We start from the raw sequence: 24,506 nt of genomic DNA on the forward strand, positions 1-24,506 counted from the left end.
GAAATCTTTAATAAATAAATAAATTAAAAAAAAAAAGATATGTTACTTTGGAGAAGAGGTTTTGCTTTTGTTTCCAGAGGAAATGGGAGGCTGTGGATTTATTCTGGGTTAAGAAAAATCAGGTTTGATCAAGGAAGACCCCCCTGAGAAATCTCCAGTGGAAGTGGATGGCCCAGATGTCTGAGTTCTACATCCAGAACAGCCTCAAGACTGCTGCCTGAGATCATCAAGCCTCACACAATATTCCAGTCATGACTTGATAATTATAAATTTTCTTTAGATCCCCATAAGATTATCAGCACCCCCCAATCAGCAGGAAATAGCCTGGAAAACTACACCTGCATTCCCCCAAAAATGGATTATAGATGTTTCTTTGTTTAGTGTTGGTTACAAGTTGTTATGGCTAATGGTCAGGAAGAAAGCTAAACAAAGAAGATTATTCAGAGTTCTTGTTTTGAAAGAAAAAAGGGGGGGAGCGCTGAGGGGACAACGGTCTTGTACTTTGTAATGATTTGTCAGTTGTATTGTTTTAGTAATAATACTGACTGGCTAGTAGCCAGGCAGGAAGTATAGGTGGAACAACCAGAACAGGAGAATTCTGGGAAGAGTAAAGACTCAGTTGGCAGTTGTCAAAGAGGAAGCCAGACACAGAGGAAGTAAGATGAGAATGCCTCACTGATAAAGGGTACGAAGCCACATGGCTAACACGGACAAGAATTATGGGTTAATGTAGGATGTAAGAGTTAATAAGAAGCCTGAACTACTAGGCCAAACAGTTTATAATTATTGTAGACCTCTGAGTGTTTCTTTGGGACTTAATGGCTGCGGGACCATGCAGGACAGAAACCTTCAGTCGGGGGAGGGAGGGAGGGAGAGAGGTCAACAGAGTATAAGCTAGCCAAGAAAATAATGGTGTTACCCAATTACCAACTGTGGACAAAGGCCTATCCAAGAAGAAAATAAGGAAGACTACAATATTGTACTCAACCTCCAATATTAAACATACAATATGCTAAATAATTATTATTCCATCCCTGTGTGGTGCATGATGCACACATTTAACCCCAGCATTTGGCGGGTAAATCTCAGAGTCTGATGCTACCCTGGCCGATATAACAAGTTCCAGACTGGCCAGGGCTACAAGGCAAAACCTTGTCTCGAATGAATGAATGAATGAATGAATGAATGAGGACGGAAGGAAGGAAGGAAGGAGAGAGAGAGAGAGACAGACAGACAGACATTCCACTGAAAGAACAACAACAAACCACTCCTCAGCATAGGGATGAACAACACCCCATTCAGGTATTGAGGCTCTAACCCTGATGTGACTAGTCACATTTGGAGACTGCAGGTATTCAAGGTCAAATGAGGTCAAAAGGAATAAGAAAACAGAACCCTGTAAGAAAAGAGCTATGAGAAAACAGTGAGAAGTGCTCTCACCAGACAGCCCCCTGCTAGCTGGTGAGATCTGGACTCTGAGCCACATGAATGAGGAAATACTGCACTTGAGCTACCTAGTCAATGGTAACTTGTTTCAGAAACCCAATACACACTCTATAGAGAAAAATATAAAAATAGCAATAAAAATTAAAAGTTACCTCTGCCTGATCCCAACTTGACAGCTTTTTGGGAGTGGCACCAGGAGTCTGGTCAGCGGTTTGATCCCAGCGCCGTTTTCGTTTTGAGGGGGGCTGGGATGCTGCTGCTCCATTCACGACTTTAAGCTCCCCAGCTTTAGCTTTTTCTGCTAGTTGTTGCCTAATTTCTCTCTGAAAAGCATTAAAGAGCAGAACACTTATCTTTCACATCACTTCACAGATGGAAGGAACTCACGGGTAGCTTATGCCTACCAAGCACGCCTGCAACCCTGTTGAATGCCCAGAATCAGAAAACGGGAAGGAGAAAAATTCTTTAAGCTTTTATGCCCTAGTATACTCATTTCTACTGAGTGAGCTATTTAATATTCCCACTCTTTATTTTCTGTCCCTAGTCCTGGCCTGTTCCTTCTCTCTGCTATTATGCACCTGTAGTTCTACAGCATCGTCTTCTTTCTAAACAGCATATAAGCAACTCTAGAGGTTTAACAGCCTAAGTTTGAAGCTAGTGAAACAGATCTTACTGTAAAGTACAATCTCTAGTCCCCACTCAACAGCAGAGAAATGAAAATATGCAACTGAAAGTTTTTAAAACTCACTGACACAAAATAAGTCAGGGCAGTGGCACATGCCTGTGACCCACAGTCTAAGGCGGGAATACTGCTTTGATTCAAGATCAATGAGTGCGTTCCATGCCAGCCAGAAATACATAGCAAGATATCTCAAAACCAAAAAGGAACAAGAAAAGTAAAAATAAAACTTAAGTGTCATAAAAAATACATTTAATTTAGGCTTTCATCTTAAAATAAGATTCCAATTCTCTTTTAATTCATCTAACAAACTTTACTTAATCCTTTAATCCTCAGGAAGCTGAGGCAGGGGGATTCCGGTGAGTTAGAGACCAGCCTGTGACTGTGGAGCTACAGAATGAGTTCTAGGTTAGACTGGGCCAGAAAAAGACCCTACTTCAAAGAACAATCAGGCGGATCTCTATGAGTTCGAGGCCAGCCTGGTCTACAAGAGCTAGTTCCAGGACAGGAAGCAAAAAGCTACGGAGAAACCCTGTCTCGAAAAATAAAAAAAAATAAAAAAAATAAAAAATAAGACCAAGACCAGCACAGCAAAATGGCTCAGCTGGCAAAAGCAATTGTCACCACGCCTGTTACCTACATTTAGTTCCTGGGACTCACTTGGTAGACAGAACTGACTCCTGCCAGTCGTCCTCTGGCCTCCACAGGCATGCCATGGCATATACCAGGCAGGAACATACACAAATAAATGTAATCAAAACAAGAAACTACGAACAAACAGCTGAGGTTTGGCTTCCTAGCACTGCATCTGTGCTAACAAAGAATTATCCCTATAAGCCAAAAGAATTACTCAGAATTCTCCAACTACAATCAAACCAAATCTGCAGCAGGGATTAAGAACTAATGTGACCACTAGATTCCAGAGGTATAATAACCTTCCTCCACAGGCTTGCGCCTACAGAGACCAAACAGATCCAATAAATGAAAACATCAAGTTTTAAAGGTGATACAATTCTGGGATGATTATTTACTTAATTTTTACGACTGAATACTACAGTCCAATCATGCTTGTTGGCACCTTGCCATCACTTTAAAGGCAGAAGCAGCCAGATCCAAGTTTTAGGCCAGCCAGGGCTACACAAAACCATCTTTAAAAAATAAATGCCTGGCAATGGTTACACATGCCTTCAATCCCAGCACTCTAGCTTGTAGGAGACCAAAGTAGGCTAGGTGGATCTCCGCATCAACCCCCCCCCCCAAAAAAAATGCTTGCCGGTAGCACACACTTTTAAAACTCAGCACTCAGGAGATCAAGGCAGGCAAATTTCTGTGAGTTCAAGACCAGCCTGATCTACAGGGCGAGTTCTAATATAGCCAGGGCTATACAGAGAAACCCTGTCTCAAAAAGAAAACAAAACTTGCTATGAACAATAAAAACTAAAATATAAAATTCTTTTAAGTTTTCTTACATCATCTCTCTACCATTACATACCTCTTCCTTAGTCAAATGCTGTTCCCGCATAACATCCATGTAAGTTCTGGCATTCATTTTAGGGTCAGGGGTCTTCCCTCCTGCAGAAAAGAACAGCAACAGGAAAGAGCACAATAAATAAAAGGCATTAGGGTCAGCTGATTTCTCTGCCCTGCTCTAATATTACGTTATTCCATAATCATTTAATTTATTTTTTGGTGGAAAACTTTGATAATTATACATCTTACTTTTTATTGAGTTTGCTGATCAATTTAACCTGTTTGAACACAAACATATCTACAGCAGTTTAAAACAATTATTTTAATGCATAGATAAGCAAAATGACAGCACAGTTTAGTCTTCAGAAGTGATGGGTTCCTGGGTTGCTAATCCGGAATACGTACACTTTCGTGCCTTTGTCTCCATCAGCAGTTCTGACTTCAAGCAGCAGAATAGAAGCCTAGAAAATTATCTCTTTACCATTAGTAACACTTTGGAAAGATATTTATATTCAAAACATTACCTGTTGCAAGCTGTTAAAATCCTGACTGCAGTAACTGACTACATAAGTTCTCCATACAGTGATCTAAACAGTAGTAACTGAGAAAATCTAATATACCTACAATCTTACTCAAGTCACATTACTAAAAAGGGCTTCGTGCTTTTTAAAGATTATTTTTCTTGACCCAAAATATAATTCTATTTCTTAAAAAGTACAATTACAACTGGAAACATACTACTTCAGATATATTATTTCTACCAGTTATTACAATGAACACAAAGACAAGTGGTGTACAAAGAGATGTGTTAGTCTCTTGGTAAGTTTCAGTATTTGCTTTTCAAACTGCAAAATATCTTAAAGAAGCCCAAACAGTATATAACAAGATCAACAAAGGCACACTATGCTTCAGAAATGTGATAATTAGCTATACAAGTAGTATAGCATTAAAATTTAGGACAAAATAATAAAATGCTAAGACATCTCCTATGCTGACGATCATGCCCAATTGGTAGTGTCATTCTTTCTGACACTAGCTCTGATAAGACTTCCTTTGGAATACTTTTTCACCATAATCTAGAGAGGATGTGTTGAGCTGCACCCTTAAGAATGCAGACAGGACTGGCATATAGCAGTACTGCTGTAGGAGAGAAATTAAGGACAGTTAGTATGGGCCTGTGAATTCTGACATACATGTTTAAATCAATTACAATTATGCAAGTAAAGAAAAGAATATCCTTATTAATTCATGCAGGCTGAAAAATCTAATTTGCAAACCTGCAGCAGAATCTATTTTCACAAACAGGCACTTAGTTGGGATGGTGGGGCTCACTCACCCGAGGAAAGCTTCCATCAGGTTCACTATGCCCCTTGCACGCTACAATTAGCACAACAGACTCCAACTACACAAACACCAAAGTCTTTGTATATAACTTCTGTTTTAACTACAAACTTGCATAGAGCAAAGGAGGTGCATTTTTACTAAGCTATAACAATGAGGGGACTCTAGCGTGAGAAACAGTTTCTCAAAAGTAACAATCCAAAGCTATAGAATTTGGAATAAAAACTTGCAATAATTTGAAAGTATTTTGAGCAGAAAAATACATTTGTTCAAAGTATACCAAGAGTACCCAAAACAAAAGTAAAAGAAAAACCTTTAACCCTTTGCGTTTCTATGGCATTGGCTCATTATTTTCTTGTCCTTCTACCTGGAAAGAAAACTTGCATTATAAAGATGAAGAATATGGCATCTGTGACTTCAACCAAATCTATACAAATCTATAAGGGGGTCTTTAAAAACGAAAAGTAAATTCATAAGCATGCCAAAAAAAATCAAAGGGCTAAAGACAACTTAATGAAAATAAATTTCTGAATCCGTATGGAAGAGTGGGAAAGGATTACCATCTGCAAAGGGATCAAGACGCTCTGGGGAGATTATCATGGTCCGCCTGTGCTTCTTGTACTCATCCTCCCGGTCTGCGATCTTCGGAGGACGGTGCTCAGCAAATGGATCGTACTGGAAAAGAGCATGCTCATTTAATACCAACACCTCCCAGACACATAGCAAATAAACAAACCACTGCTTAAGAAAAAAGTGTAGAGGCTAGAGAGATAGCTCAAGCGATTACGTTAGTTGCTCTTCCAGGACTCTGGTTCAATCCCCAGCACCCACATGGCAGCTCACAACTGTAAGCTGGATCCAAGATCCAATGGATCCGACTCCCTCAAACACCAATGGACATAAAAATAAAAAGCAAAGCCAGGCAGTGATGATACACGCCTTTAATCCCAGCACTCGGGAGGCAGAGGCAAGCCTCTGAATTCAAGACCAGCCTGGTCTACAGAGCTAGTTCCAAGACAGGCTCCAAAGGTACAGAGAAACCCTGTCTCAAAAACCCAAATAAGGGAGGGAAATGGGAGGCTGGGAGGAGGTGGAAACTTGTTTTTTGTTTATGTTTTTTTTCTTCTTTTCTTAATAAAAAAATTATTAAAAAAAAAAAAACCAAATAAATAAATAAAGTGATTTACTTAAAATTTAAAAAATGAAGGAAAGAAACAAGTGCCTGTGGCTGGTCAGTCTCCTGAAGTCAGCACTTCCTGTGAGGATCACCTCTACAAAACAGTCACTGCTGGCTCCCAAGCCAGCCAGATGCTTCCACGGACACTCACTCCCTTCAACTCACCTGCTCTGTCGACTGCGGTATGTCGTTAAGCAGTGCCACGGGGGCATGGTACCCAGGCTTCTTCTGACCGAGCAGACTGGTCGAGGATGAGTAGTCATCGTCATCCTGCAATCAAAGTCACAAACCCGTCAGACAGAGCGCTACCAGGACGGCATCCGCCGTCTGGCGACTGCCACAGGCAGACTGTCAACTCCTCAGCTACTTAACCACCCGTCAACAGCGACTGCCATCAAATGCACTGGCTTCCTTCACAGTATGTCTACATGGCAATATAAACGGCTCCTTCTAGTGTGAGACGTGTGCCACACCAGGCAGTGGTGGTGTACATCTTAATCCCAGCAGACGCGGGCAGACCCCTGTGAGCTTAAGGCCAATCTGGTCTACAAAGTAAGTTCCAGGACAGCCAAATGTGAAACCCTGTCTCAAAAAACAAAAACAAAACAAAACAAAAAAAAAAAAAAAAAAAGAAGGGACTTGCTCCCTAACTTCTAGAACACAGAGCCATCACTGGATCCTAGGTAAGAGAACGTATTGAGTGCTTGGGCCAACACTTAGTTCCTAAGCCTAGCACTTGGTTCAGGCAGAAGCAGGACAATTGCGAGGTTAAGGGCAGCATGAACTAAACCTATCAGATCCCCGTCTCAGAACACACATGCACACAGAGGGTAGGGATGAGCTAACATATCAGACCCCGTCTCAGAACACACACATGCACATGGACACAGAGGGTAGGGATGAGCTAACATACCAGACCCCGTCTCAGAACACACACATGCACATGGACACAGAGGGTAGGGATGAGCTAACATACCAGACCCTGTCTCAGAACACACACATGCACATGGACACAGAGGGTAGGGATGAGCTAACATATCAGACCCCGTCTCAGAACACACACATGCACATGGATACAGAGGGTAGGGATACCCTCTGCAAACATTAGTCTCCGACCAGCTTCTAGAACCTCATCTTCGGGACAATCATATAAACACCTTTCTATAAAGGGGACAAAGTGTCAGTGACAAAAGATGTGGTTTGAATTTTATAAAAATAACCAGTCTGAGCCAGGAATGGGGTGGGGACACACATTCAATCCCAGTGTTTGGGAGGCAGGTGGATCTCTATGAATGAGACCAATCATCTATATGGTGAGTTAGAAGTCATCTAAGGTTATAATGTGAGATCCTGTCTCAAAAAAAAAAAAAAAAAAACCATCAACAAGCTTGATAATCTGTATAAATTTTGTCTAATTGCAACTATGTAATAACTGATTAAATAGCCATTTCAATAAATTTGAATGTTTGAGATGGTCAAAAGAAAAGTTATGTGGAATTTCCACAAAAAAGACTTTGTTCAGCCAAAATGGAACGTCTATACACACGTTCCTCTCAAGGTTCAGGAACTATGTCAGAAAGGGAAGGCTTTAAGAGCCAGGTGGGGAGGATGGGAGCGAAGCAGTGTCTTCTGTACAAGACGACTGCTGAATCCATCAACTCAGCAGCTGCGGCTGCCTGCACATGGTCAAGCCAGTAACACGCAGTGCATCAACTCCAGCCCCTAGCTGAGGAGCTACTACTGACAGCTGATGATGGGGGAGAGGGGGTTAAGCGTATGGCCCCTGGTAGGCTGCCATCCTCCAAAGGATGAACCTCACATGAGCATGTGAACAACACAAACCAGACTCAATCGGTAAACTCTACATAGCTTTTCTTTTGACCATGCAACTCAAACAGAAAAATCCCCTACATTTAACTAAAAAACAAAAAACAAAAAACCTTGCCTCTTACAACTTACATCTTCAAGTTCAGTTGCAGCAATTGATGTCACATATCCAGCAAATCTGCTATCACTTCCACCATAAATTTCTTGGTCATAATAACCTGTGGAATCAAGGCCCACTCCTTGGGCTTCATCAAGAGCTGCCTTCTTGCCTTGAATTTCTCGAATCTGTGCTTCAATATCTGTAAGAAAGGAATACAATTTCACATTCCAAAGAGCTCTCAATATAATGCATCCCTTTAGATCTCGTCAAAATAACCTTAAGTATAGAAAAGTTTATGTAATTTCACCGTGGAAGAGGTTAAAAGAGCTGTATATTTACACATCTGTTTCCTCTCCTTAGTTCCTTCCACAAATGACAGAACCCAAAGATCTGATTTACTATGCCATCAACTACTACTTAACCTGTTAGAATGCGTTATCAAAATTAACTGAGAAACTCTAAACCTTCCCAAATGAAAAAGTATTTATTATTGCATGTGTGGTGCATGTGCAGAGGTCAGAAAACTAGGGAAACAATTCTCTTCTACGTTTACAGAGCTCAGGGGTCAGACTGAGGTCACTAAGTTTGTCTGGAAGTGACTTGGTGAGCCATCTCTACTAGCCAGAAAAATTAAACTGTTGATGACCAGGAACCAGGGCTTTACTCACAGTTATCTAAAAATTAAAACTGTTGATGACCAGGAACCAGGCCTTACTCACAGTTATCTAAAAATTAAAACTGTTGATGACCAGGAACTAGGGCTTTACTCACAGTTATCTAAACCCGCCACGACCAGAGCTGGGCTAGAGACCCAATCAGGGGAGCATCAGTTGCTCAGCGCTGTGTAATCTCATGTCCAGATTCATGTATCACGATCGTGAGATATAAAATCAACAGGATCAATCACTTCCCTGCCTTTGGCTAAGATCAAGTATAAAACAGGACTGAACTGGGCACAGTGGGGCCAACAAAATGGCCCAGCAGGTAATGAACCTGTTGGTGAGCCACCCCCTCCCACCTCCTAGGTCAGGACCTCTCTGGTTTCTCAACTGTACAGTGGACTCCAGTAGCTGGCCCAAAACCTTCCAGGCATTTCTTTATTTTCCATCTTGCAGTGAGAGTACTAAAGTTACTTACATGCCCACTTTTGTGTATCTAACTCTTTACACATCTAGCTTTTACAAGAGTTCCAGGGATCAAATCCCTACATGCTAAGACTACACGTGTCAGTGAGCATGACCAGCACTCTACTCTCTTTTCAACACACACTACTTGGTGTACTGAAACCAAACTCCCCAGCACTGTACACACAAGTATAATAACCCCAGAAACCCAGAAGAAGAGACAGGAATTCAAGACCATCTTTAGCTACATCATAATTTTAAGACCAGCTTAGTTGGGTAGTATGGTTAGGTCTTACAGGCTATGAACAGAGACACGCTCCTTCACTAGTTACAGGAATCCCACTGACACAAGTTTATATAGTCCAAAGACTAGCTAGCTGGACCCCGGTAAGAAAGAAAGGGGTAGGCCCAAGGAAATAAAGAGGTAACAAAAGCCAGAAAGTCAGGTGGCAGAGGTGCACACCTTTAATCTCAGCATTGAGACGGCAGAGGCAAGTGGATTTCTTTGAGTTTGAGGCCAGCCTGGCCTACAGAGCAAGTTCCAGGACAGCCAAGGCTATATAAACAGAGAAACCTTGTCTCAAAAAACAAACAAGAGGCCACGAGAAGCTGGAGAGATGGCTCAGCGGTGAAGAAGACCAAGTATGGTCAAGCAACCACACTCCAGCTAAGAGCATCTGACACCCTTTTCTGGCCTCCCCGGGCACAACATGTGTTGCAGAGACATACATGCAGGCAAAACACCCATACACATAAACAAATCTTTTTAAAAAGTAAGTAATTGGTTTGCTGTCTCCATTTTTTTTTGTTTTTGCTTTACGTCTCAAAATTCTTAGCATGTATTACAGCATCATCTTCAAAGACACTACTATCCCTCTTCATTACGTCCTTTAAAACCGTACATAGCACTGTCAGAACAACCCTAATTCCAGCTACATTTTCCTGATTTTCTGCCATTATCTCTTTTAACTGTTTATGGTTTGTATTTCAAACAACTGAGCCGGAGCCGGGCGACGGTGGCGCACGCCTTTAATCCCAGCACTCGGGAGGCAGAGGCAGGCGGATCCCTGTGAGTTCGAGACCAGCCTGGTCTACAAGAGCTAGTTCCAGGACAGGCTCCAAAGCCACAGAGAAACCCTGTCTCGGGGGAAAAAAAAAAAAAAAAAAACTGAGCCGGCATAGTGATGCATGCCTTTAATTCCAGCACCTGGGGGGAAGAGAAGCAGAGGCAGCTGGAGCTCTAGTCAGTGTGGGGGCAGCAGCCAGGTCTACATAGTGAGTTCCAGGACAGCCCTAAACTTAAGGGAAGGAGGGAGGAGAAGAGAGAGGAAGACAGAAGAAAAAGAAAACGGGAAGATAGTTAAGTACAGAATGGTAGAGAATATTTTAAATTTCTTATGTCTGGCACTGTTCTATTCCTAGAGAAATACTAGGAGGCCTCTTGGTAGTTAGGAGAACTGGTTAACATGTGAGTGCTCTTTTTTGAACTATTTAAGGCTTTTCTCCCTTACAATATGCACCTAACACTTTAGTGGGGTGTTAGTTCTTGCTTCTGTGTGTATGTTTTGACACAGGTAACCCTTGGCTGACCTGGAATTCTCAATATAGACAGGCTGCTGGCCTCAACTTGCGTGTAATCCTCCCCCTTGCCTCAGGAATACTAGGGTTTCAAGCAGAACCACCAGGTTTGTTGTTGCTTTGGTTGGTGAAGGAAAGGGTTACTTTGAGGCAGGGGCTCACTATGTAGCCTTGGCTGTCCTTGAACTCAAGAGTTTGGCCTGCCTCTGCCTCATAAGTGCTAGAATCAAAGATGAGTGTGGCTCTCTCCGATTTAAGCTTTGGAAGGGATCACAACCACCACTTCCATCAGGACTCTGGAAGGAAACAGGCAGCCGAGGCCATCTGAACAGCCTGCGATGGTTCCACATCATCAGTAGAAGACCACCTCAGTCAAGATGACCTGATCACACTGGCATCGTGACGCTCACACACACAGGAACTCAGAACCTCCTTTAAGAGCTCAGGACCCGAATTATTAACCATCACTAGAAAACTTCCTCCCGGCCCCTTTACTTTTTACAGGTCAAATCCCTTGGACTAACATGTGTGGCTTTTTTTATTTCTGAGACAAAGCCTTTCAATGTTGCCCAGACTGACCTCAAACTCCTGGCAATCCTCTTGCCTCAGCCTCCTGAGAACAACATTAAAGATACGGTCCGCCATCCTTAGTTTCCAGCTCCTTTGCCCCTCTACCATCACTTTTCCCAGTTGACTGGTTTCTACTTGGAAGTAATAGTTTTCTACATGTGAAGATATTTTTCAAATGTCTAAATGCAGGATCTGCTCCAATGAAGTACAAGGAAATGGCATTCAACTGAAACCCCAATAAGATAATTTTTTTTTTTTTGGTGTGGAGAGGAATTTGATTCTTGACATACCTATTAGAAGCACATCCTTCCCAGAAATTACAAGACTGATGTTAGCAGTGTTAATGAGTCTGTGAATTATCTGGGTGACTGACATTTTTGGCATTGCTTTTTAGACAGGGTTTCTCTGTGTTGCCTGGCTGTTCTGGAACTTGCTTTGTAGACAAGGCTGGCCTGAACTCACAGAGATCCACCTGCCTCTGCCTCCTTAGTGCTGGGATTAAAGGTGTGCGCCACCACTGCCCGGCAAATTTGACAATTTACTCTAAATATACTTTGTGGATATGCCTCAGGTTTGTCTAGCATTCATGAAGCCCTGGATTCGATCCTCAGCACCAGAGAAACAAACAAGAGATGGGAAACATCAGTGCTGGCGAGATAGATGCTCACTGGTTAGGAGCACCCGCTGCTGTAGCAGAGGACCGGGGTTCAGTTCCCAGCACCCACATGACGGCTCACAACCAGTTCCAGGGAATCTGATGCTTTCTTCTGAACTCTGGGCACTGCACATACATGTTATACACATACATGTAGGCAACCACATGTACACAGAAGATAAATCTAAAAATTTTTTAAAAAGATGGGAAACATCTAACTTTCAAGCAAGAGAGGAGAGCAAACTTCCGTTACACCTAGACTGCCACAGCTGCGCGAGGCAGCTCTGTGAGCTCTTCACTGGGCTGCCCTTCCGCACTTCCCTCTTTCCTACGCCTGAAACACTGCTGACTCCAGCTGGCAGCGCACCCTCCTTGATGCCTCCTCTTCATTTTCACAAAGACAGGCCCTCAGGTGCTAATTCCACTGGCTTTTTTTTTTTTCTGAGATAGGGTTTCCCCATGTAGTTCTGGATGTCCGCTACCATAAGCTGTTCACTGACTTCTTTTGGTCTGATCTACGACAGCTATTTCCTTCCAGATGGAGGCGATTGGTAGGGCAGGAATCTCTCAACTCTGAAAAGGCACCCCAGAGAGAGCTCCTCTGTTCTGCAAACTCTACCATTTCTTTAACCAAGGTCCCAACAGATCAAGTGTACACTTTGGTGGACAGGGTGTTGCATGCCTTTATTAATCCCAGCACTCAAGAGGTAGAGGCAGGAGGATTTCTGTGAGTTCCAGGTCAACCAGAGATAGTGTCTCCCTCCCACCCCCCAAAAAAGACCCGAATTATCAATTCACACACATTCGAACACCTGATTTTTGACAAAGAAGCGAAAAATATCAAATGGAAAAAATAAAGCATATTTAATTAATGGTGCTGGCATAACTGGATAGCAACATGTAAAAGAATGAAAATAGACCCATATCTATCACCATGCACAAAACTCAAGTCCAGATGGATCAAAGACATCAACATAAAGCCAGCCACATTGAACCTTATAGAAGAGAAAGTGGGAAGTACACTTGAACGCATTGGCACAGGGAACCACTTCCTAAATATCCCAGCAGCACAGACACTGTGAGAAACAATTAATAAATGGGACCTCCTGAGACTGAAAAGCTTCTGTAAAGCAAAAGACATGGTCAACAAGACAAAACAATAGCCTACAGAATGGGAAAAGATCTTCACTAACCCCACTTCAGACAGAGGTCTGATCTCCAAAATATACAAAGAACTCAAGAAATTGGTTATCAAAAGAACACATAATCCAATTAAAAAAAAATGGTGTACAGACCTAAACAGAACTCTCAACAGAGGAATCTAAAATGGCTGAAAGACACATAAGGAAATGCTCAACAATCTTAGTCATCAGAGAAATGCAAATCAAAACAACTCTGAGAGTCCATCTTACACCTGTAAGAATGGCCAAGATCAAAAACACTGATGGCAACTTATGCTGGGGAGGTTGTGGGGAAAGGGGAACACTTCTGCATTGCTGATGTTGAGTGCAAGCTGATACAGCCCCTTTGGATGTCAGTGTGGCGATTTCTCAGAAAATTAGAAAACAACCTTCCTCAAGATCCAGTAATACCACATTTAGGTAGATATCCAAAGGATGCTCAACCGTGCCACAAGAACCATATTCATAGCAGCATTGTTTGTTATATAGCCAGAACCTGGAAACAACCTAAATGCCCTTCGACCAAAGAATGGATAAGTTAAATGTGGTACATTTACACAATGGAGTACTACACAGCAGAAAAAAAAATAATGACATCTTGAATTTTGCAGGAAAATGGATGGAACTAGAAAACATTATTTTGAGTGAGGTAACACAGACCCTGAAAGACAATTATCACATGAACTCATAGGTGGTTTTTAAACATAAAGCAAAGAAAACCAGCCTACAAATCACAATCCCAGAGAACTTAGACAACAATGTGGACACTAAGAGAGACTTACATAGATCTAATCTACATGGGAAGTAGAAAGTAGAAAAAGACGAGATCTCCTGAGTAAATTGGGAGCATGGAAAGCTTGGGGGAGGATTGAAGAGGGCAAGGGAGAGGCAGGGAAGGGAGCAGAGAAAAATGTAGAGCGCAATAAAAATCAGTAGCCGAGCGGTGGTGGCGCACGCCTTTAATCCCAGCACTTGGGAGGCAGAGGCAGGCGGATCTCTGTGAGTTCGAGGCCAGCCTGGTCTACAAGAGCTAGTTCCAGGACAGAAACCAAAAAGCTACGGAGAAACCCCATCTCGAAAATTCAAAAAAAAAAAAATAATAAAATAAAATAAAAAATAAAAACCAATAAAAAAAAGAAAAAAATTTACCTGGAGAGATGGCTCAGCAGTTAAGAGCACTGGCTGTTCTTCCATTCTATGGTTACTAACACCCACAAGGCAGCTCACAACCACCTGTAACTCCAGCACCAGGGAATCTGAAACCCTCGTCAGGCCTCCTCAGGCACTAGGCACGCAAGTGGTGCAAAGACATGCATGCATGCATGCACATTCATGCACAGGAAAAAAAATGGTACGGAGGAGGCAAGTTAGTCAGGATTTTACTATATTGCACTGGCTGTCCTCGAACTCACTATGGAGACCAAGCTGGCCTCAAATTCAGAGGTCCACCTGCTTGCCTCCCATGTGATAGGATTAAAGGTGTACACCATTATAGGGGTTAATAAAAAAAATTTAAAAGATAGTGTATTTTTTACTGAATACCAGAAGACTACTTAATCAATTCCAAAATAATTCTACAGAAAAACAAATTCAAGGGGCTGGAGAGATGGCTCAGTGGTTAAGAGCATTGCCTGCCCTTCCAAAGGTCCTGAGTTCAATTCCCAGCAACCACATGGTGGCTCACAACCATCTGTAAAGAGGTCTGGTGCCCTCTTCCGGCCTGCAGACATTCACACAGACAGAATATTGTATACATAATAAATAAATAAATATTTTAAAAAAAAAGAAAAACAAATTCAAAATCATTACACAAGTGTAACTTTTTATTTTTACTAGCAACCAAAGGAAAAATTACATTGAAGTATCTCTTTTTCAGCCATTTACTCAGACAAAACAAACGGGAAATCTTTCTCAGCTTTGTGATACTCTAACTCAAGCAATTGTTGACAGGAGCTAGACAGACGGTTCAGCAGTTAGGAGGAGGTACTGCTCCTGCAGTAGACAGACAGACATTCAGCATTCATGGCAGGAATCGCAATGCCTCTTCTCTAGCTAAGGGTAGATGACGCTGCGTCTGGCCTCCAAAGGCACTGCACTCACATCCACTAACGATAACTGCATAAAGAAACTAGAGACAGCCGTAACTCCAAACTGCTAGACAGTAAGACTGTGTCACAAGTATACATAATTTAATGCAAAAATGCCTAAAAGATCATAATTGGTGTGATTAAGTCTAGTTCTTACCTTTCAATCATGGAAAACAGAAGGCACACTGATCAATTAAGAAATAATCAGTTTGGGGACAAGAGCTAGCTCAGCAGTTAAGAACTCTTGATTAACTGCTCTTAACCAGAGTCCAGTTCCTAGCACCTATGTCAATTTGACGGAACTGGACACACTTCTTTGACTTTACGGCCACCGGAACACACGTGTGCATACACACAGAGAAAAATAACACAAGCATATAAGGAATAAAATGCCATCTTTAAAAAAAATCAGCTTGGTTAAAGAGAGATGATTCTAGCAGAAATGTTTGAAAAGCAATATGGGATACTGCTCAGTTGCCTAGCACACATGAAATCCTAGATTTCCTCTACAGCACTACATAAACCAGGCATTGTTGTTCATCCTTAGTCCCAGCACTCAGGAGACAGGCAGGTGAACCTCTATCAGTTCAAGACAAACCTGGTCTTCGTAATGAATTCCAGGTCAGCCAAGGCCACAAAAGTGAACCCATGTGACAAAAAGACACAGAAAGAAAAAGAAAATTCAAGGTCACCTTGGGCAACATTCCTCACATCTCAAAGAGACAGAAATGTTTGGGGGAAGAAAAAAAAAACAAGAAAAATCTTCAGTTTGGTTCAATAACAGGAATCAATAGCCTGAGAACAGAACCATGCAAGTGAGGCCTGATGGGAGTATCTGAGATGGCAGGCTCTTCTGAGACGGAGGAGGATCAGAAATCCAAGGACAAACTCAGCTCCAAGGCAAGTTTGTCTGAAGCCAACCTGGGCAATGAGAGAGACCCTTCAAACGGAACAGAAAAAAAGGCCAAAACAAAACAAAAAAATAAGGGGAAAACTCCCATAGAAAGAAAACATAACCATAACCTATTTCTATACAAAAACAGTGATTTACCTCCCAAGAGTCAAGTGGTAGTCATTACTTTAAAAATAAACAAAACCACTGGGCCTTTAACCGCAGTACTCAGTACTCGGGATGGTGGAGGTAGGCAGCTCACTCTTATCAAGCCCAGCCTGATCTGCAAGAGCTACTTCCAGGACAGGCTCCAAAGGTACAAAGGATAACTGTTAGACAGGGTTTTGTCTCAAAAAAATAAAATAAATAAAATAAAATAAAATAAATGGTGTGGCATGCCTTTAATCCCAGCACTGGGAAGCAGAGACAAGCAGATCTCAGGAAGATTCAAGACCAGCTTGGTCTACTAAGCAAGTTCCAGGACAGTCAGGACTACACAGAGAAACCTTGTCTCGAAAAACCAAAAACAAAATAAACAAGACACAACAAATGCTGGAGCATACAGAAACCATTATTAATGAGAAATAAATTACTCCAGTAAATTCAAATCCAAGTCCCATTCTCAATTACTCCAATAACCTAAGAATGACTGCCTATACAACGAAATTATCCAAAGACTTTGCTAAAACACAAAAATCATCTGTGAGATGGAAAGATGGCTCAGCCAATAAGAATGCTTGCAGAGGACCTAAATTCAAATCCCCAAAAGCCATGTTAAAAAGACTGGTATAGGCCGGGCGGTGGTGGCGCACGCCTTTAATCCCAGCACTCGGGAGGCAGAGGCAGGCGGATCTCTGTGAGTTGGAGGCCAGCATAGTCATGCCCCTCTGTAACTCCAGAGCAGAGAAGGAAGGGGATGCTAGGGCTTGCAGCACAGCTCCAGGCTCACACTCTGCCTCCTTTGACCTCCATGAGCGAGCATACACTTGTGTGCACAAGTGGAGGTGCCTAAGCACACACGTGTAACACATATACATACTTGCATGGATGCACATACACACATGCAAACACACACACACAGTAACCTGTTACATGGGGGAAGGAAGGTGGCACTTTATACTCACTAGGAAACCAAAATCCAATCTTGCAGCGCTGCAAGCCTATCAAATCTGACAGTAAACCAACTTTTCCTCTCAATGAAGAAGGTTCTCAAAGCAATAAGCCATTTCCTACCTAAAACTGAGTTTTAAGATGCTCCTTTTCAGAGTGAGGGGTATAAGTCAATGGCAAACACTTGTGTTTCAGAAGTTACAGAATCCTGAGGATTAATCCCTAGTTTAGAGAGAGAAGAGGGGGAGAGATATCTCAAAGACATAGTGGTACAAAATCCCATCATTCAGGAGCCAAAGAATTCCTCCAAATTTGAGGCCAGTTTAAGACACAAAGTGAGGCCAAGCCATGTCTTTATTAATGCTAGCGCTCGGAACACAGAGGAAGGCGGATCCCTGAGATGGAGGCCAGAGTTCCAGGACAGCCAGGGTTACACAAAGAAATCCTGTTTCAAAAAAACAAAAAACAAAAACAAACAAAAAAACCAAAGACTCAAAGCAAAACCCTAGCCAGCCAGCTTAGGGGTACACAATAATTTCCTTTCAAAACAAAGGAGAAGTCCTGATGCAGCAAGCCTGATGACCTGTTGGATCCCAAGACGCAGTCCTCTGACTTCACATGGTTACAGAGGCAAGAATACATAAACACACAATGAATAAATAATAGAACATTAAAATAAAAAATAAACATGATCCTGTTTATGTGTGGATTCACAAGCCTACAATCTCAGCACTTAAAAGACAGAAAATCGGGAGTCAAGGCCAGCCTCGACTACAAGAGACTTTTTTCCCCAAAAGTAATAAAATAAATCCAACATATCAAATAAATGTTGATCTAACACTTGACTACCTATTATGCACCAGATCCTAGAGCTCTCACGGGATAAATAATTCCTGTGTATTAAAGAAGAGACGCTTCAGACATTATCTGATTAAGGGTGAATGTGCTCCTGCCCCATCTGACAATAGTTCAACTGCCGGAACCTACATCACGGAAAGAGGGACAGACTTTCAGTTAGCCTCTGAACTCTGCAAAGCAAATATAAATGTAAAAAACTTTCAAAAAAACTATTCTAGCCAGGCAGAGTCAATCTCCTGGAAACCACCCTAGTCTACCATTGAGTTCTTGGATGTCCAGAACCACAGAGAAAGCAGTGATTCTAGGGGCTGGAGAGATGGCTCAGTGGTTAAGAGCATTGCCTGCTCTTCCAAAGGTCCTGAGTTCAATTCCCAGTTAGTTCAATTCCTATCTGTAATAAGGTCTGGTGCCCTCTTCTGGCCTTCGGCATACACACAGATAGACTATTGTATACATAATACACACAAAACAAAGTTCAAGGCTAGCCTGATCTATAGAGTTCCAACACAGCCAGGCTGTGGTAGTACACAACTTTGATCCCAGAACTCTGGAGGCAGAGGCAGGAGGATCTCTGAGTTCGAGGCCAGGCTGGTCTACAGAACAAGGTTAGTCAAGGCTACATAGATAAACCCTGCGTCAGCCGGGCAGTGGTGGAGCTCACCTTTAATCCCAGCCTCGGAGGCAGAGAGAAAGAAACCCTCAATCACCTTCTGATAAGCACCCAACAGTGACACACGGCACTTGTACATTTTTATAGCATCCACTTGATTTAGCGATAAAATAATCCCAAATGAAATCGCTATCTTTACTAATGAACTACAATCAACCAACAAGTTTAGCTGATCTACAAAGAAAAAGCCAAACAAAAAAGAGTGTGCTACACAGAAAACAGCAGTCAGCCACCAAAGCTACACACAAATGACATATTAGGGGTGGGACTCCATCTGTGCAGCCAAGGGGAAGCCACCGTGGACTGTGGAAACTTTCCAGAGAGGCTGGCAGCTTTGGGGTCAACCATGCTCCTTTGTCAGTAAACCCCTCCCCTTACCCTATGCTCTGTAAGCCCAATAAACGCATTGGTTCCCAGAATGAAAAAACAAAATAACTGCCTCTGACAGAACAAAAACAGAAACATTTTTAAGTTTTCTAACTATTTTGCAAACAATGTCTGAGAAAAAAAAAAGAGTAAGACCAAAAACATTTCTGGCTTTAAAGTGTCAGACTCGGCCGGCATGGTAGCAAGGGCTTTTAACCCAGGACTTGGGAAGCAGAGGCAGGTTGATAGCTCTCTTTGGAGGCCAGACTTGTCTACGTGGTAAGTTTCAGGGCAACCAAGGATGATGCACGGTGAGACCATCTCAAAAAAGAAAACGAAAACAAAAACAAAAAGGCGTTTTTGTACTTTCAGGTTTAAAGACAGAAGAGTAAGGCCGGAACATATCTGGTTTTAAAGTGTTGGTACTTTCAGTTCCTCCAATGACCCAACTCATCACCTTTTGGTCCTCCTCACTCTGGATTCACACCCGAATTCCTCCTCACATCGCCTCTTCCTACCACGGCAGCGATTCATTCACAGCCTGCACCGCTCACTCCCTGCCTGAGATAAGATGTTCCCTCAGGCTCAGACGTCCTCCCCTAATTTAAAACTGATGGATCCTTTCTAGATCAGCGCCGTGACACCGCCTCGCCAAAGTAACTAACGCACAAATTAATGGCTCCGTTACCAAGCTTCTCAGAAAGTACTGGCTTTACTTTACTTCTCTGTACGTCCGCCTTTGGTTCTCTAAGAGAATTAAGAGTCCCACATCTGACTCCCCATCCTGCTGTCAAGTTTCCGACCTCCTTAGTTGGTTACCAACACCGGACCACACACTTAGAAAGCCTGTGTTTAGCAGCTCCGAGAAGCCATGTAGAAGGCGCAAATTTTGGTTGGTAAGCCGGAACCAAGAAATACGGTTTCGGCTTCGCACACTTCAATTCCTTCCTGTCTTCCCCGCTGACTTTCTTATGGAATCCGGACTAGTTCCATGACTCTCCCAGTCGTGTTTCCACTGCGTGCCATACATAAAATGATCAACTACTCTGCAAGCTTTGGCCAACTGATAAAACCTGCCCTCTTTCTTCCGTCTGCTTCCCCGCCAATCAGTCCTCGAAGCAAAAACGCTACCCTCAAAGTGACTCCAGGGGGAAGCTACCGGGTTTTACGCCCGAATCGTTTCGGACAAGAACCACACAACCTAACCCAGGCGCCTGGAGACGCCCGGATCGCCGAGCTCCGGACTAACAGGCCTGCGTGGGAGCCGGCTCCGTTAAGAGCGGCCCGACAGCGGCCGCCGATCTCGGCTTCCCGGCTGCCGACGGCTAACGACAGAGCCCGGGGGGCGAGAGACGGCCTCCCACCGCCCGCCTCCCCCGCAGTCCTCCAGGGCGAGCCCGCGAGGGAGGCCATCGGGTCGGGGCGGGAGCCAGGGCGGAACAAAGCGCCGGTCCCGGGGAGCCAGAGGACGCCATTACGCGGGCAGCGGCCTGCGCCGAGGAGCCAAGCAGGGCCCCGCCGCGCGGGATTCGGCCCGGACCGGAGAGGCCAAGGCGAAGCCGCCGAGAGGCCGCTGGCGCCGGGCGCGGAGGGGTTGGCGAGCCGAGGCCGCGCGTGGGCAGGCAGGCGCCGCTTACCTTCGTGAGTCTTGGCGATCTTCGCCATCTTGTCCACTCGAACACACACAGACGGAACTGGCGCTCCCAGGCACTTCCGCTCGCCGCCGCGGCCCGCCCGCCGACGGAGGAGCTGCGCGCTCGACGTGCGCGCTCCGGAACGCGCGCCGCACTCTGGCACGTAAGCCGACTGCCACCTAGATAGAACCGCGAGGTGCATGACGGGAGTAGGCGGGGCCCGGCGGGAGTGGGCGGGGCCCGGCGGCTTCCTTAAACGGCCAGCGAACCCCCTGAACTGCTCCGCCCCCGCAGGGCTACTCCAGCCGGGGGACAGACGCCTAAGGACCTCAGTGAGTTCAAGGCCAGACTGGTCTGTAAGCACGAGTTCCGAGAAAGCCAGGGCTACAGAGAGAAAGCCTGTCTGGAAAAACCCCAAAAAAGAAAGAAAGACAGACAGACAGACAGAGAGACAGAGAGAGAGAGAAGAGAAGAGAAGAGAAGAGAAGAGAAGAGAAGAGAAGAGGAGAAGAAGAAACTGGATTCTACTCAGGCAGTTCACAAATGCTGGGGGGGCGGGGGGGGGGACAGGAAGATCCAGAGTTCAAGGTGAGCCTCTGCTGTGAAACCAGCTTCAAGACAGCCTGGGCTCCCAGAAACCTCCCTTAAAAAAATAAATAAATATAAATAAATAAATAAATAAATAAATAAAGCTACAAAAGCCGGTTTCCACTTGATTCTGGAAAGTTGAATGTCCGGAGAGGTCAGATCAGATTGCTGTAAATCTCGGCCCGGGCATGAACACAAGCACAGTAAATTAGCCAGGTGTAGTGGCTGGTGCACACCTTTAAATCCCAGCACTCCGTAGACAGAGACGGGCGGAACTCTAGATTTGACGTCAGCGAGTTCCAGGACTGCCAAGGTTACACTGAGAGACCCCGACTGGAGGGGGGAAGAAAGAAAAAAAAAAAACTTGCATATTGCAGACAGTGGAAAACAGAAGGGACACCATGAGAAACCTAGGGGAGGTTAGAGAGATGACCCAAAGGTTAAAGACTGTTTGCTCTTCCAGAGAATCCCAAATTCCCAGCACCCACACGGCCGCTTAACCCCAGTTCCCGGGTATCTGATGCCCTTATCTGGCTCCTGTGGGCACTGCAAGAATGTGGTGAGCGTACAAAAATGCAGTCAAAACAATTATTTTTTTTTAAAGATTTATTTATTTATTATGTATTCAGTATTCTTAGTATTCTGCATGTATGCCTGCAGGCCAGAGAGGACACCAGATCTCATTACAGAGGGTTGTGAGCCACCATGTGGTTGCTGGAATTGAACTCAGGACCTTTGGAAGAGCAGTCAGTGCTCTTAACCACTGAGCCATCTCCCCAGCCCAACAATTATGTTTTTTAAAGCAGTTAAGAGCACTGACTGCATTTGCGAGAGGACCCAGGTTCAGTTTCCAGTCGATAGGGAGCCAATGCCCTCTCTGGTTTCCATGGGCAATGGGTACACACATGACACACATATATACACGCTGGAAAGACACTCATACACATAAAATTTTATTTTTATTTTATTTTTTTATTTTATTTTTTTTGGTTTTTCGAGTCAGGGTTTCTCTGTGGTTTTGGAGCCTGTCCTGGAACTAGCTCTTGTAGACCAGGCTGGTCTCAAACTCACAGAGATCCACCTGCCTCTGCCTCCCGAGTGCTGGGATTAAAGGCGTGCGCCACCACCGCCCGGCTCACATAAAATTTTAAAAAGTGAAAGAACTGCATGATGGAGACATTTGCAACGAAGACAGTCTATAAGCACAGTAGCCCGCAAACCGGAGTTCCCTACGGAACACAAGGAAGGGTGGATAGAGGGGCGCACCATCGGTCGCCTGAGGAGTCTGAGTTTATGTGCTTTTTAATAGTGTGTTTGTAAAGGGTGGCTGTTTGTTTATGTTTGTTTCCAAGACAGGGTCTGGCTGTGTGGTCCTGATTGTCCTGGAACTTTCTCTCTCTGTACACCAGGCTGGCCTCAAACTCAGCGTCTGCCTGCCTCTGCCTCCCGAGTGCTGGGATGAAAGGCGTGAGATACGCCAGTCTGGCTGTTTCTCCTTCTTGAATTAGACTGAGTACGATGAATTTAGCTGGTAGGGTCATTTTTAATGGCAGCAATGGCTTGCCTAAAACACAGGTTGCGGAAACCTTTGAAAGTCCCCATGGAGACCAAGTCCTCAGAGCCCAACCAGCCTTGCTGTTACAGGTCCACAAGGGTCAGCCTTCTGGCAGAGGGGTACTCAGCCAAGCCCCCTCTTGGGTTATCCGTGCCCCCCCCATTCCCCGGAATTCCAGAGAAAGGTAGCCCAGTGATGGCCCAGTAAAGAATAGAGCCTGGGGCTGGAGAGATGGCTCAGAGGTTAAGAGCATTGCCTGCTCTTCCAAAGGTCCTGAGTTCAATTCCCAGCAACCACATGGTGGCTCACAACCATCTGTAATGGGGTCTGGTGCCCTCTTCTGGCCTTTGGGCATACACACAGACAGACTATTATATACATAATAAATAAATAAATATTTTTAAAAAAAAAGAAAGAAAAGAGCCTGGAAGACCAGGCGGTGGTGGCGCACGCCTTTAATCCCAGCACTCAAGAGGCAGAGGCAGGCGGATCTCTGTGAGTTCGAGGCCAGCCTGGTCTACAAGAGCTAGTTCCAGGACAGGAACCAAAAGCTACGGAGAAACCCTGTCTCAAAAATCCCCCCCCCCAAAAAAAAGAAAGAAAGAAAGAAAGAAAGAGAAAAGAGCCTGGGTAAGGAGGGAGCTTCTTTGGGACAAGAGAATGGGAGTAAACCCTCTAAGTAGAGGCGCTCAGAGCTCAAGCTGTTGGGTCCCATCCAGGGCCTCTCTCCCTACCTATCTACCCATTAAGAATTAACTATTTCAGCCAGGCATAGTGGCGCACGCCTTTAATCCCAGCACCCAGGAGGCAGAGGCAGGCGGATCTCTGTGAATTCCAGGCCAGCCTGGTCTACAAGAGCTAGTTCTAGGACAGGCACCAAAGCCACAGAGAAACCCTGTCTCAAAAAACAATGGTCTTGGTGGTCATAAAGGAGGAAGAGCAGACAGAAGCTGGCCTCCTGGCAATGTAGTCTGCTCTAGAGCATGGGCTCCCATAGAATGGGATAACCTGAGAATCACAGATGCCTCTGGGCAGGCATAGCATTGTCCTCAGGTTTCTCTAATGATTTAGTTATTCTTTTAGAGCCGAGTAACCTGTGGAGGGGCCGTCATTTATGATCTTATCTACTGTTTGTTGGGGGGGGGGGGGGAACAAGAGGTCTTCCCTGGAAGCAAGCAGAAGCTTTTACTAAAACTTTCTGATTTAGCCAGGTTCTGCCAGCAGCGATGGGGCACACTGAGAGAGTAAAGGCAACAAAGAGAGACCCTGTCTTGAAAAAACAAAGACGTCAAGTGCTTTGTGATTGGTTCAATAAAGACTTTGAAAAGAAAAAAACAAGCAAAATTTTAAGTGCTGATATAATTAGTTACAGGAATAAGCCTTATTTAGTTCCCTGTTTATGTTTTCGAAGTCAAAGGAAAAGCAGACCTGGCTGGCATGATGGTTTAGTGCAAGACAGTGGGGTTTGTTTGTTTGTTTGTTTGTTTGTTTGTTTATAGGGGAATGGTTGCGTTTTTCTTTTTGTGTGTGTGTGTGGTTTTAGGTTTGTTGTTTTGTTTTTATTTGTTGAGGATTTTTTTTTTGTCCTGGGTCTCTCT

General features: G+C 44.0%; 1 protein-coding gene across 1 annotated transcript in view; it reads right to left on the reverse strand.

The window, feature by feature from the left end:
* Positions 1 to 20,982, reverse strand: part of Sf3b1 (splicing factor 3b subunit 1) — a 48,136-nt gene extending 27,154 nt beyond the window's left edge. The window contains exons 1-6 of the mRNA XM_041668189.1: positions 20,769 to 20,982; positions 8,073 to 8,239; positions 6,279 to 6,383; positions 5,497 to 5,611; positions 3,618 to 3,697; positions 1,599 to 1,769 (exon numbers count right to left, since the gene is read on the reverse strand). Coding sequence (XP_041524123.1) covers positions 1,599 to 1,769; positions 3,618 to 3,697; positions 5,497 to 5,611; positions 6,279 to 6,383; positions 8,073 to 8,239; positions 20,769 to 20,967 — 837 coding nt within the window. The 5' untranslated portion in view covers positions 20,968 to 20,982. The remainder of the gene's footprint in view (positions 1 to 1,598; positions 1,770 to 3,617; positions 3,698 to 5,496; positions 5,612 to 6,278; positions 6,384 to 8,072; positions 8,240 to 20,768) is intronic.
* Between the last annotated feature and the right edge of the window lie 3,524 nt (positions 20,983 to 24,506).

This window comes from Microtus oregoni, unplaced genomic scaffold (assembly GCF_018167655.1).
Source record: "Microtus oregoni isolate MIOR12 unplaced genomic scaffold, Mior012 000018F_ref0000195, whole genome shotgun sequence".
NCBI classification, from domain to species: Eukaryota; Metazoa; Chordata; class Mammalia; order Rodentia; family Cricetidae; genus Microtus; species Microtus oregoni.